Genomic DNA, 15902 nt, shown 5'->3' on the forward strand with positions numbered 1-15902 from the left:
ATTCATGGAATATCAGACGGATGTTTGTGGTCTGAGTTCTTGTTCTCACTTTTTTATTTATTTTTTTAGAGAACTAGAGTGACAATCTTAAAACTTGGGAAGACTGATTGGAACAATAGTAAGACCATATTCTGCCATATTGAATTTTGAGTTTGATGTTGTAATGCTATTTTGCAGGACATGTGCCTGCTTATTGTCTTATTCCAGTAATTTCCTGATCAGAAGAAGAAAAATAGGTTTTTTTCTCTCGTTTATTGATGTAAATAGAAAGATTATCTGTCAATACAATACAAATCATATAACTAATAATGACCGTACCACGATTGTCTATTGAATTTGTAAATATGAATGACCTTGACCCACTTTCTAGGTCATGGTGGACGGCAGGATTCCTCTGAGATCCCCAGTTTTAGTGCCATATGTCCAGGTCACCCATTTACCTGGGTGTGTCATTCATCTCTCTTAGGTGTCTGACCACTCTCCTGAAAGATGTGACTGATAATTTACGCATCACAGGTAAGGTGTGTGTCTAGCCTTACATGGTCTTACAAACATCTGCGCATTGCTGTGTATCCACTTGTTGGCCACTGAAGTGAAATGAACACAATGAAAATTTTTGTAAAGTGATGTAAAAAATGGGAAAGGAAGTTAAAACAAAACTACATTAACAATACCTAAGCATCAAATACTTTCTGGTAGGGTCATGCATTATATGACACATATAGTCAAACAGTAAGAGTAATTACTGTACTACATTGTATCCACAGAGAAGACTTGTACAAGTCATTACTCTCAAGAATGTCAAATATAATGACCTCTTATTAGCTCACCTGGCCCAAAGGGCTGGAAGGTTCGTTTGATGAAGCCCAACAAAGTTTGCGAGAAAAAAAAAACCTTGACCCATATTCAAGGTCACAGAGGTCAAATGTGTTAAAACTTTTAAACGACTTCTTCCAAAATACCGGAAGGCCTAGAATCATTCTATTTGGCTGGAAGGTTCCTTTGATGAAGCCCAACAAAGTTGCAAAAAAATAATAACCTTGACCCATATTCAAGGTCACGGAGGTCAAATGTGTTGAAACCTGTAAACCACTTCTTCCAATGGTTCTCAATGATGCCGGGTAATATTTAAGAACAAATGACCTTAACCCATATTCAAGGTCATATCAGTCAAATGTGTTAAAGCTATTAACAACTTCTGATTAACCTAAAGGCCTAGGATCATAATATTTGGTCAAAAGGTTCCATTAATGGTGCCCACATAGTGTGTGAAAAAATAGCTGGACCCATAATGATATTTAAAGTCATTGGGGTTAAATTTGGTAAAAATAAAACAACTTCTTCTGATTAACCAAAAAGCCAGTAAAGGCTTATATACAAATGACTCAATGAATGGGACATATTTGGCTGGGAGTTTTCTTGGCATAATTTGGAATAGATTATAAAGATCTTTCACATTGGTGTCACACTGTTCCAAAAAATAGATTAGGCCAAGCCTCCTTGAGGTCTGAGGGGCTTGAGCTAAGTAATGTGAAAAACTACATGTTAGCCAATTACTTATGTTCTATTCACACCGTTAAAATACAGAAAACATGATCGGAAAGAGAATTGTTAGAGATTCATTTTGATTTAAGATTCTTCATAATTAAAGCATAAATTAATAAGGAATTCTAAGTTGATCCTATTTGCTATGCAGTGTTTATAGGCCTACAGTAAACTATTATCAGTATATCTCCAGTAACCGGGGCTTTACTGACCATGGTGACATCACTAATGATATGCATGAAACGTTTCATTATTGGTTTTGAGTTAAGATTATGGCTTATAATTACATGAACCTTAATTTTTCCTGTCTTAATATTTTAATTGTTGCTATATATTGCTGACTTGTGCAAGTCTCAAATATGTTGTGCCTGTGTTTGTAAACATTGATCTAAAGGGCAAGTAAGCTTCTGCTGTCCTGGGTCATCTGTCCAGTTATAACTAAGAGTTTTTCTGCTATATTGTTTGACCATCTTCTTTCCTTGATTTGATAGGAAGCTATCAATTATACTTAACTGGAAACATCATATGAGGGGGCTGACTATTAAGGGACAGAACCCATATGGAGTAATTTGTCATATTGCATTAAGCATCTACTCTGTTGGTCATAAAGATCCAGGTGAGTGATACAGGCCCTCTGGACTCTTGTATAAATACTGCATAGATCATTATATCAGTATAATAACATCAATTTTAAGCAGAAAATAGAAAAACTTCATTAAGAAGGCAGATCCTAGTACTTATCTTTATGTAAACAATTACCTCAAACGTCCAACCAGTCATTTAAGGATTATCTCATTTAAAAGTTAAGAGAAAGTGGCCGTTATACTACTCTGCTGAAAGGCTGTTAAATGAATGAATAAATAGGCCATTGTAGTTATTGTAAGTGATATTAATTGGGTTACAGAATTTTGTGTGTATCAGAACTTACCCCATTTAGATCCCAGCAAGACTGGACAACCTGCATGAACAGTGCGTTGGTCAACTCGACCGTCATCTACTAAATTGAACCAGAAAGCTGCAGCCCCCTGAAATCATCTATAACTATGTTATCAAAAGCAATAAACGCATATCTGTGAAAAGGTTGCACAAGACAATTAGAAACTAATGGTTCTGTAACGCATATAGGGCAAAATAGGATCAAAATCAAGATTTTTACAAAGTATAAGGAGAATTAAACCAGGTGTTGCGGAAGAGTAAGCATCCTTTGCTTTATCGTCGACACCCACCATTTAAATCTTGGTCAATCCATGTAAGTAAGGTCAGGTTCTCAAATGAGAACAAGGTATACAACTACGGAACTAACATACCTCTACCACTGGTATGCGCACGCGTAGACGCGGAAATACTGTGGCTCCTCCTGCTGTCACAGAACTCAACTACAATAAAGCATAGTACAACAGTCATTTCCAACAATCAGCTTCCTCTTATTATCAAAAACATAACAAAAGGCCAACATGTTAACATAATCATTATCCGAACTCAAATTCAATACGAATACGGCTAAAAACACGAACAAATGAAAGATTTACACGAAAACTGATGAAAAAAAGGTCAAGGAGAGAAAGCCCAGGTTTTCCAGAAGAGTAAGCGTCTTCTACGACACCGGCTATGTCCATCTTGGTAAATCCAAGCAAGTAATGTTAGATTCTAAAATGAACAGGCAAATTATTGGCATCAAACATGCCCAGCTTCATATTGCACAAAGAATGAGAATATTTTTTAATGAATTCACTATGACGACCGTACAGCTTTTCCAAATAACAGTAGATAGAACTGACTAAAACTATAAACATTGAATTGGTTTATTTAACTTACATAGAACATCCAGGTAGCCAATCTGTCTCCAGAACCGACAAGGTAATCAGGACTTTGAGTTCCTTGCTGTAATACAAATGTGTAAGTGATATGGACTGAAATATTATTTAAAATACTAACACATTGATATAGCAATACAATATATCGCGAGAGAACAAAACATAATTCTGTTGCTTTCTGCGTTTTATATTTACTTTAGGTGAAGTATTGTCTTTGGATTGAAAAAATGAATTTTACGTTTTATAAGAGTTATCGTCTGACCAGTAGTTTTTCTTAAATACTCTGGTTATGAGTATGTAGGATGAAAACAAAATAATTCTCACCAAAGGATCAACGTGGGGATTGTACATTCCTCCGGAACCATAATTCAGTACCTTAAAAACACACAATTCAGTACCTTAAACACACACAATTCAGTACATTAAACACACACAATTCAGTACCTTAAACACACACAATTCAGTACCTTAAACACACACAATTCAGTACCATTCAGTACCTTAAACACACAATTCCGTACCTTAAACACACACAATTCAGTACCTTAAACACACACAATTCAGTACCTTCAACACACACAATTCAGTACCTTAAACACACACAATTCAGTACCTTAAACACACACAATTCAGTACCTTAAACACACACAATTCAGTACCTTAAACGCAAATAATTCAGTACCTTAAACACACAATTCAGTACCTTAAACACACACAATTCAGTACCTTAAACACACACAATTCAGTACCTTAAACACACACAATTCAGTACCTTAAACACACACAATTCAGTACCTTAAACACACACAATTCAGTACCTTAAACACACACAATTCAGTACCTTAAACACACACAATTCAGTACCTTAAACACACACAATTCAGTACCTTAAACACACACAATTCAGTACCTTAAACACACACAATTCAGTACCTTAAACACACACAATTCAGTACCTTAAACACACACAATTCAGTACCTTAAACACACACAATTCAGTACCTTAAACACACACAATTCAGTACCTTAAACACACACAATTCAGTACCTTAAACACACACAATTCAGTACCTTAAACACACACAATTCAGTACCTTAAACACACACAATTCAGTACCTTAAACACACACAATTCAGTACCTTAAACACACACAATTCAGTACCTTAAACACACACAATTCAGTACCTTAAACACACACAATTCAGTACCTTAAACACACACAATTCAGTACCTTAAACACACACAATTCAGTACCTTAAACACACACAATTCAGTACCTTAAACACACACAATTCAGTACCTTAAACACACACAATTCAGTACCTTAACACACACAATCAGTACCTTAAACACACACAATTCAGTACCTTAAACACACACAATTCAGTACCTTAAACACACACAATTCAGTACCTTAAACACACACAATTCAGTACCTTAAACACACACAATTCAGTACCTTAAACACACACAATTCAGTACCTTAAACACACACAATTCAGTACCTTAAACACACACAATTCAGTACCTTAAACACACACAATTCAGTACCTTAAACACACACAATTCAGTACCTTAAACACACACAATTCAGTACATTAAACACACACAATTCAGTACCTTAAACACACACAATTCAGTACCTTAAACACACACAATTCAGTACCTTAAACACACACAATTCAGTACCTTAAACACACACAATTCAGTACCTTAAACACACACAATTCAGTACCTTAAACACACACAATTCAGTACCTTAAACACACACAATTCAGTACCTTAAACACACACAATTCAGTAAACACACACAATTCAGTAACTTAAACACACACAATTCAGTACCTTAAACACACACAATTCAGTACCTTAAACACACACAATTCAGTACCTTAAACACACACAATTCAGTACCTTAAACACACACAATTCAGTACCTTAAACACACACACACAATTCAGTACCTTAAACACACACAATTCAGTACCTTAAACACACACAATTCAGTACCTTAAACACACACAATTCAGTACCTTAAACACACACAATTCAGTACCTTAAACACACACAATTCAGTACCTTAAACACACACAATTCAGTACCTTAAACACACATAATTCAGTAACTTAAACACACACAATTCAGTACCTTAAACACACACAATTCAGTACCTTAAACACACACAATTCAGTACCTTAAACACACACAATTCAGTACCTTAAACACACACAATTCAGTACCTTAAACACACACAATTCAGTACCTTAAACACACACAATTCAGTACCTTAAACACACACAATTCAGTACCTTAAACACACACAATTCAGTACCTCAAACACACACAATTCAGTACCTTAAACACACACAATTCAGTACCTTAAACACACACAATTCAGTACCTTAAACAACACACACAATTCAGTACCTTAAACACACACAATTCAGTACCTTAAACACACACAATTCAGTACCTTAAACACACACAATTCAGTACCTTAAACACACACAATTCAGTACCTTAAACACACACAATTCAGTACCTTAAACACACACAATTCAGTACCTTAAACACACACAATTCAGTACCTTAAACACACACAATTCAGTACCTTAAACACACACAATTCAGTACATTAAACACACACAATTCAGTACATTAAACACACACAATTCAGTACCTTAAACACACACAATTCAGTACCTTAAACACACACAATTCAGTACCTTAAACACACACAATTCAGTACCTTAAACACACACAATTCAGTACCTTAAACACACACAATTCAGTACCTTAAACACACACAATTCAGTACCTTAAACACACACAATTCAGTACCTTAAACACACACAATTCAGTACCTTAAACACACACAATTCAGTACCTTAAACACACACAATTCAGTACCTTAAACACACACAATTCAGTACCTTAAACACACACAATTCAGTACCTTAAACACACACAATTCAGTACCTTAAACACACACAATTCAGTACCTTAAACACACACAATTCAGTACCTTAAACACACACAATTCAGTACCTTAAACACACACAATTCAGTACCTTAAACACACACAATTCAGTACCTTAAACACACACAATTCAGTACCTTAAACACACACAATTCAGTACCTTAAACACACACAATTCAGTACCTTAAACACACACAATTCAGTACATTAAACACACACAATTCAGTACCTTAAACACACACAATTCAGTACCTTAACACACACACAATTCTGTACCTTAAACACACACAATTCAGTACCTTAAACACACACAATTCAGTACCTTAAACACACACAATTCAGTACCTTAAACACACATAATTCAGTACCTTAAACACACACAATTCAGTACCTTAAACACACACAATTCAGTACCTTAAACACACACAATTCAGTACCTTAAACACACACAATTCAGTACCTTAAACACACACAATTCAGTACCTTAAACACACACACAATTCAGTACATTACCTTAAACACACACAATTCAGTACCTTAAACACACACAATTCAGTACCTTAAACACACACAATTCAGTACCTTAAACACACACAATTCAGTACCTTAAACACACACAATTCAGTACCTTAAACACACACAATTCAGTACCTTAAACACACACAATTCAGTACCTTAAACACACACAATTCAGTACCTTAAACACACACAATTCAGTACCTTAAACACAAATAATTCAGTACCTTAACACACACACAATTCAGTACCTTAAACACACACAATTCAGTACCTTAAACACACACAATTCAGTACCTTAAACACACACAATTCAGTACCTTAAACACACACAATTCAGTACCTTAAACACACACAATTCAGTACCTTAAACACACACAATTCAGTACCTTAAACACACACAATTCAGTACCTTAAACACACACAATTAATTCAGTACCTTAAACACACACAATTCAGTACCTTAAACACACACAATTCAGTACCTTAAACACACACAATTCAGTACCTTAAACACACACAATTCAGTACCTTAAACACACACAATTCAGTACCTTAAACACACACAATTCAGTACCTTAAACACACACAATTCAGTACCTAAACACACACAATTTAAACACACACAATTCAGTACCTTAAACACACACAATTCAGTACCTTAAACACACACAATTCAGTACCTTAAACACAAATAATTCAGTACCTTAAACACACACAATTCAGTACCTTAAACACACACAATTCAGTACCTTAAACACACACAATTCAGTACCTTAAACACACACAATTCAGTACCTTAAACACACACAATTCAGTACCTTAAACACACACAATTCAGTACCTTAAACACACACAATTCTGTACCTTAAACACACACAATTCAGTACCTTAAACACACACAATTCAGTACATTAAACACACACAATTCAGTACCTTAAACACACGCAATTCAGTACCTTAAACACACGCAATTCAGTACCTTAAACACACACAATTCAGTACCTTAAACACACACAATTCAGTACCTTAAACACACACAATTCAGTACCTTAAACACACACAATTCAGTACCTTAAACACACACAATTCAGTACCTTAAACACACACAATTCAGTACCTTAAACACACACAATTCAGTACCTTAAACACACACAATTCAGTACCTTAAATACACACAATTCAGTACCTTAAACACACACAATTCAGTACCTTAAACACACACAATTCAGTACCTTAAACACACACAATTCAGTACCTTAAACACACACAATTCAGTACCTTAAACACACACAATTCAGTACCTTAAACACACACAATTCAGTACCTTAAACACACACAATTCAGTACCTTAAACACACACAACACACACAATTCAGTACCTTAAACACACACAATTCAGTACCTTAAACACACACAATTCAGTACCTTAAACACACACAATTCAGTACCTTAAACACACAAACACAAATAATTCAGTTTAAAAGTTAACAAACAGAAGAAAACAAGTGAGGATAAAATTTAAGTTACTAGCATCATATCCTTACAAATGGCAGACAAACTAATCAGTCATTCAACAGAGAACAACAAGAAAATACCAACATGTCAACAAAATCGTAATCCAAAAATTAAAATTCCATATAACGAGGACAAAATGTGAACATAAGAATCAGCAATACTCATTGTGCTTGTTTTTGAGAAGTATGACAATGGGGTACTTAACTCTGAATGAAAGCACGATTTGAAAAAGTGTGAAAGATTTCTTGCAGCTGTAAAATTTGGAAACACGGACAACATTGTACTGCATATTACATACAGCCGAACCTCGATATATCGAAGTAGGCGGGACCGTGGGAATCTTCGAGTTGCCCGATTGTTCGATTTAAGTAAAAGAGATAAAGGAGTCGACTTCGAATTATACAGTACCTTCGAGTTGAGAGTTAAAGAGAACGTGGTATAACTGTACTAATTATCTAAAAAAAAATCGACTTTAACATTAGTGATCTAGTACTGCTCGAAAAATGTACCCCTTTTGGGCCCCAGAAAAATCTGGCATATAAACGCTTGATCTATTTAACGATCAGCTTCCCAATCACATTTCTTACGCAGTACTGCTTGAAAAAAACATGCTAAAAACTTCAACGTATGATTTGGTCCCAAAATTCAATAGCACAGCTTATAAAAAACGTACCGAAAACTTTCATTTTAAGATCGGACGACTCCGATTACGGAGTAACAACACCAGCCCCCTTTTCTTCAAATAAACGAGCTAAAAACACAAGTCTCCTTGAGAATAAAAGGAAGATTAACGAGGGGTGAAATATTACCTGAAATGGTTCTGAGTCACTGACACGTTTTCTAAATGTTGTATTCAATCCAGTTAATATTCCAATTTTCCATGTTAAACGGCGGGTGAAGTCGTTTTCACTCATCCAGTGTCTGTTCAAAGGATGTAATGGTAAATAAAAGAATTGACAGATTAACCATCGGACTTTTGTATATATCGGTGGTAGGTATAAAGTCTTACGTTTCATTTAATATTGGATTGGTGGTGGGACGTATGTGTTTAATTGTTGAATATTGAATAAAAATATTGTTTAAACAAATCTCGACAAATCAAACAAGGTAGTTAGACTTACGTCTGGCTGACCCTCATGTGGACGTTTGTTGTAGATCCTGCAGTCAGTACCACAGTGGAGTCCTTAAACTGTAGAATTGTCAAACAATATAAAAACAAAACACACATATCTTCTACCGTAATGGACTAAAGCGGACTGTAATGAGCAAAGTCTTGACTTTTACACGTGCGTCAAACATTTGACAGAATGATGAGCAAAGTCTTGACTTTTTACACGTGCGTCAAACATTTGGCAGAATAATTATTGAGGTGACGTATCGTATGGCGTTGTCCGTATGTCATAATCGTTTGTCCGGAAATCTCCATCAACCGATTTTTATTTCCAAATTAGTAGGCTTTGATATCATGAAATAAAGATGAGATTTCCTTAATGATAGTTTGATTCGATTATATTTGGACGAGTTAATGTCCCTTGTTTTCATAATGTTAATCTTGTCTGGAGATCTAGTCCCGATCTTTATCAAACTCGGTAAGCATCATCATTATGACATGAAGTTTCCTGAACAGCATTTTGATTTCACTGTATTACTTACACAATATTACTCTTGTCCAGAGATCTTCTCTCTCAGTTTTCAATCAATTTCTTTCAAACTTGATAGACTTCGTTACCACGACATGAAGTAATGTTTCCCTACACCGCAGTTTGATTCAATATTTTTTAAGGAGTTATTGCCCTTTGTTTTTGTAGCATTCTTATTTCATATGGAGATCTTATTTTTAGTTTTTCACCAATTTTTCAGAAACCATTACAAGAAATGGCGTGTTTCCTACTTGCATTGTGAGTTTTTAAATTATGGAAAGATTTCATTTTACAACAATATTTTGTCCTTATATCCCCTCCCTCGGTTTTCATTCAATTTCTTCGAAACTTAGTAGGCTTGAAAACCACAGCATGAAATTGTGTTCTTATGAATAACATTTTGATTCAACAAAATTTAAAAAAGCTATTTTATTTTGTTGCTTTCAGCAACTTGATCTTGCTCAGAAAATTAATTCAGTTTTCAGCTCATCTCAGTTAAACCCAGTATGGTTTAATTTTATCACTGCAGCATACAGCACTCATAAGGTTTAACTTGCATACATCAGCATTTCCATATTTGTATTCTTCCTGATAAAAAAAAAATCGTAATATTTCTTTGTTGGATACATACATCGTTCCGCCCTGCGTTCTTGTGCCTGTGTGGGGGCTGTCCACACCCACACGCTAAACATCCGTCTGTGACCTTTCGATGAAGACCTGGCGTGATAACGCTGGTCCAGAGGTTCACGGAGTGTTAGGCTACTCAATTTCAACATTTCACTTCCAAATTACCCTAACCTAAACCAAATGTATGTATGATCCTTCCTGCCCACTTCTGTACATGTTTCAGACTGCTGGAGTTAAGGTATTATAGTACCTAGGAGCCACTTTCCATACTCAAACACACATCGCTACAGACTCTACCTAATACATTTGTTACAAGGCTCCGTACGATACGACATCTAATGTTTCTTGATTTTTGATAGAAAAGTATAAACATGAACAAAAATAATATTTTAAATGTTAATATATCCTGTCATCAAATAAATGTATACAAATTGAATTTGTTTTTAATTCGGTATAGAAAATGAAATAGCTTACTCGTTCAGCAGACGTGATTTTTATTTTCTCAATATCAGATTTCGATATCACGTCATGAAACATCGAAATTCTCGGCCTTTGATTTAGAACTTCCTCTCTCCCTCGAATAAATGGTATTGAAGTCTTCGTTAGAAAGCACCTCAGTGTTGACATGTGTGACACAGTCTGTAAAATATTTAACATGATAATCAAAACTAGTATTCGATTTAAGTGAGATTGAATGTTTGGTGAAAAGTTTTGCCGGGACATACTAAATACTTCGATTAAACGGGGTCTTCGAGTTATTCCAGTTCGAGATATAGAGGTTAGACTGTTTTCCTTCGAATAACATAAATCCTATACATGATACCTGGTTATTCCGGTTGCAAAGTTCCTTGTATTTTTCATCAGCATTAGTGAAAGAAATTTGTGAAAATGGCTTCCTCGCCGTCTTTATCTCCGCTGCTCGAATTTTGAAATATTTATAGTTCGCTCGTGTTACCTTGGATCCTGTGATCGAAATAAAAGGCAAATTAAACACTTTCTGGTCCCTTCGACTTAAGATTTCTGCTCATGGGATATTTTCGACATTAAATAAATTTGTTTTTCTTAACATTTTTTTTTGTAACAACGAATTACTGTTGGTAATCAATCAATTTTGTAAAGTTAAAAAAAATAACAAAAACAATCGAAACAACCAGAAAAATCATAATTCTAACTCGAAGTTAATCAAATCCCCCATTTCAAGTCAACACAACGACTCTAAAAATCGACACTCATATCTAAAACTCAACAAACATGTGCTGGTACAATGTGGAGAAATTGATGGTAAATTTTATCAGAATACACAATGAATTATTATGTTGGAAACAACAGTGAACAGGTTATATATGAGGAGTCTGTTGTTTTGCATCAAACACTACTAATGTGAGAAACATAATCTAACACTCGTGTTGTAACAATTTATTAAATCCATTCACTGATTTGATATGATGTTTCTGTCACATAAAATTACTGAATTCCTCTAGAAGATTCAATAAGAAAAGACTGTGACTATATAATCTGTTAAGTGTACTCATAGATCCACTTCCCGTGTCACCGGGAGACAATAGTTTTCCGTCCGTCCGTCCGCTTCTGCGTCTGTGAAAGTTCATCAACCTTCACACACTTATTGAGCATCAAAATATCTTGGACATGATCGAGTTGCTGAGGCAAGGTCAAGATTACTGTTACTATCTTTAGAAAAAAATATTGTTAGTACTGAATCGGTGTCATACCTTGAGGGGTTCTCATCAAACTACACTTATAAAACTATCCTAGACAAGTTAGAGTTTCAGAGTCGTTCGGTGAAGGTCAGTGTTACTATTATTTAAAAGTCACTTGTGGGCGCTGTCATGTGGGTGGGGAGGGGCATGTATTGCTTAATGTATTGTTTAAAGTATTTTACCATTTGTTTGGAATTTCTCAAGAACTTCTACAGATTTCCAGGGCATATCATACTGCAATTCAAGAATATTGAAAAAAAGTGTTCAAAATAAGTTTTTTTTATAAAACACATATGAATATACGTTGCTGGTTTTCATAATTTCTGATAAAATTTCAACTTAAATATCAAAAGTACGCTACCTTTGACATTTTCTACACCGAATGATATAAGATGTTGGTCTGAGGTTTAGATAACTAAACTGAATATATACTCTTTCTTATTTACAAGGAGATCATGTGTTTATGCTGCCATCTATTTGGTTTCGGCAGATCAGCTAAATAGCACAGCTTGTAAAAGAGATACACTGATCTCGTATTCTCGGCCCCGTGCACCAAATGTTGATACCATCGTTTATCACAATGACAATGTTATTTCTCTGTAATATATTTTGTTTCCGACTGAATTATAATCTTACCATGAGAAATACGTACAAGACAAAAGAGAACTGACAAGATTAAATGACTAGTTAATTAAATGGAGATTAACCTGATTGTAATACTGTGCCAGTCGGGAGCTGATGATTTCCTCAGAAACGTTCCCGTCACTGTCTCGCTGTTTCCTCTGTAACAAGGCTTCCAGCCAGAGTATGCCACTGCAATCATATAATTTTCATTGATCTATTGTTTATATGTTCATCATGAGGATGTGAAATACCACCCTACAGTGTTCTGAGATGATAAATCAGTTTTTTAAGGCCATGCTTTTGGTTACCTTATACATAAGAAGACACACGAAGGTCTCCAGATTCAGTCCCTTTTATTTCACTACTGCCGATCGATATTTTCCCCTCCTTGTATGTAAAATCAAAGGAAGATTTAAATATATTGTTTATCATCTTGTACTGTATTAAATAATGCCTTTTAAACCAGTCTCTCCTCAACATTTAAAATTATCAATATTCTTGAAAATCTTAACACCCAACACCCCCGCGCTAAATTTGGATTTAAAAATTTGAAATCATATTCCTCCAGTATGAAGCAGACATTAAACCAGTTAAATTAAATTCATAGAAGTTTACAATCCGCTTTTACCAGAAATTCGTGACTTTAAGCAATATATGTGGCACCTAGCAATATATCTACATAGCTCACTCCGATATTCAGGGGTTACTATCATATTCGATCTCGATCTGCACCTCTGGAACATTCCACGGCACAAGAAAGAATTAATTTGATTTGTCTTGAGCGGGTTTCTGGAGACAAAAATCCTGTCCACTGACAGGCTGATTCGTTTCTTTGAAGATTACAATGGAGCGACACCCAACTTCAAAGCCAGTACAGTACACCTTTATGTGACCTCGAGATTCGTCTGATGTGCATTAAAGGATCAAACTAGCCTTTTCGTTTTATCAACAAGTTGTCGCGCATGGAACCTCCAATTTTACCACGGTTCCTGGGCTACAGAGGACGATAATGATCGTAACCTATAGAGTATCGAGGATGACTGATACGTAAGTGCGACGGAAACATGATAGTTGTTTGTTACTGAGAAATATGAACTCGTGAAGAAACCAGGACTATCTTGAGGCAAAGTTTCCTTAAACTAGCTGATGGGAATTTCATTCAACTCTATGCAGAAGGTTTTAGCATCCTATCAAGTGCAATTGGCGTAACAGATCTTGCTTACATGATCTCAACTCCCTGCGTATTTAAGTGAGGTGATATTGTTGACTGTCGGAACTCCCGAACAATATCATCATTGCATAAATCCTACCTGTAATTATCACCTGATTCACACAGTTTGCGTGCAATCTCGATCACCTCGCGGTCTGTTAAAGGGTCAGTCTGTGTATGAAGAATTTTACCGCGTATTAGTGCTGGAAGGTCAAGGTCATACATGTACCAAAGACGTATAATACTTCCCAGAATTCCTTTCACATCCGTTGTCGATGGCCACCCTTTCACTTCTTCTACTGCAAATGTCTTCGATCTATTTAAATCTGACATAGATGTAGGAAACACGACTTTAGAGTTAGTCCAGATGTCACATGTGTCAACGACAAAAAACATCAAGTCAGAAATCTTAATCAGTTCTTATATCAAATTCTATTTATAGTGTATCGATCTGTAATCTATATCGTTCTGTTGAAAATGTCGGTTCTTGTAAAAACTGTTATGATTTTTCTATATCAGTGTATAAAGTCCAAGTCCATTTCAGTCAAGATCGGTAACAATTCTATCTAATTGCATCAACAAAAACTAAAAGCAAGACAAATCATAACCAAACGTTTACAGAAAACATTAAATTTAAATTAGGTAGTTTTTTTTTCGTTTAATCCAAGAAATGTTTTCACTGAGAAAAATGTCAACGTTATTCATATAGATAATGTATGTGACCACATTGGAAATACTTTGTCTACAGTTCTGTCATTGTAGTATGTGGCTGCTGCCCTTTCCCATCTAGATTTTACTTCTCTTTCGATCACTTTGAATTTTCCTCAGTCGCGCCCTCGACTTCAAAATTTGAGTACTGTATCTAACTTCAAAGTTGTGTTAAAAGGCGGTATTCAGTTGTTTGTATCGTATACAAAACACTTACAATCATTTATCTAAAACTAGGTGATGTTGTACGACCTACTTAATGACGGGGCAGTGATATCACACTCTTCGCAGAGAATCGAATTAAAAATGGTTTCCCATCCATTGGCAATTCGTGTTGTCAGATGAAGCGCGTTGATAGGGTTTCCTATCCAGGCTTGTGTGTCATTGACATCAGCACGCTTCCTGTTGATATATTCTGCAAAACTTAAAAAAAATTATTGAATATATTACCTTATTTGAGGGGAAACTAAGGAGATAAAATGTCAAACTCATCTGCATCATTCAAGTCGAAGCCGTTGAGAGGGCGAAACAATTACTGCATGTTCCTACATGTCTAAGAAATTTGAGGTTGTTCTTGTTTAAGAAATCACTCGTGTGTGGTCAAGCTTAAAAATTTCCATGATGGCCAGATTGGTAGTGCACAAGTTTATATACATCAAAGAAATCTAAGATTGAAAAGCGAAATAGCCTGATCGGGACGATGATCTCGGTTGTTTTCACTTCTCTTTACCTTCATATTGTCATTTTTAAAGTCGGTATTCCCTTTCCTGGAGCCGAAATGCCCATGTCTTAAACGCTAAGTCATTCTTTGAATTGTGCTTAAGAAAAAAAGGGAACTTGACACATGAAACATATGATAATGGGATATTTTCTTCATCTGATTGAATAAAGACAGTTTTTTGCTCAAACTAGGGCAAAGTATGAACAAAAGAAAAAGATACACGGAGACCCCTATAAAAGCGCAAGGAGAAAAAGACTATGTGTTCCAAAAGAGTAAGCAT

At 35.3% G+C, this 15902-nt stretch overlaps 1 protein-coding gene across 1 annotated transcript; it reads right to left on the reverse strand.

Moving 5' to 3' along the window:
- Positions 1-510: 510 nt before the first annotated feature.
- Positions 511-14526, reverse strand: LOC132551861 (prolyl 4-hydroxylase subunit alpha-1-like). The gene is made up of 12 exons (XM_060216005.1): positions 14294-14526; positions 13067-13172; positions 12542-12593; positions 11465-11604; positions 11116-11280; positions 9496-9563; positions 9184-9295; positions 3684-3734; positions 3361-3426; positions 2853-2921; positions 2474-2570; positions 511-587 (listed from the first exon to the last, which is right to left on the reverse strand). Exons 1-12 carry the CDS (start codon positions 14524-14526, stop codon positions 511-513), a joined length of 1236 nt encoding a protein of 411 aa, XP_060071988.1.
- Positions 14527-15902: the final 1376 nt, after the last annotated feature.

The sequence above is a fragment of the Ylistrum balloti genome, unplaced genomic scaffold (assembly GCF_031769215.1).
Source record: "Ylistrum balloti isolate Yb309-2 unplaced genomic scaffold, AGI_CSIRO_Ybal_v1 Utg370222, whole genome shotgun sequence".
Classification (NCBI taxonomy): domain Eukaryota; kingdom Metazoa; phylum Mollusca; class Bivalvia; order Pectinida; family Pectinidae; genus Ylistrum; species Ylistrum balloti.

Bases quoted from the DNA above. Each gene is read 5' to 3' on its own strand.
- LOC132551861 (XM_060216005.1), bottom strand. From the start codon at position 14,526: ATGTCAGATTTAAATAGATCGAAGACATTTGCAGTAGAAGAAGTGAAA. The intron at 13,173-14,293 runs GTAGGATTTATG...ATATGATTGCAG, and splicing joins GAATCAGGTGATAATTACAG to TGGCATACTCTGGCTGGAAG. The intron at 2,571-2,852 runs GTATGTTAGTTC...AGATGATTTCAG, and splicing joins TGCGCATACCAGTGGTAGAG to GGGGCTGCAGCTTTCTGGTT.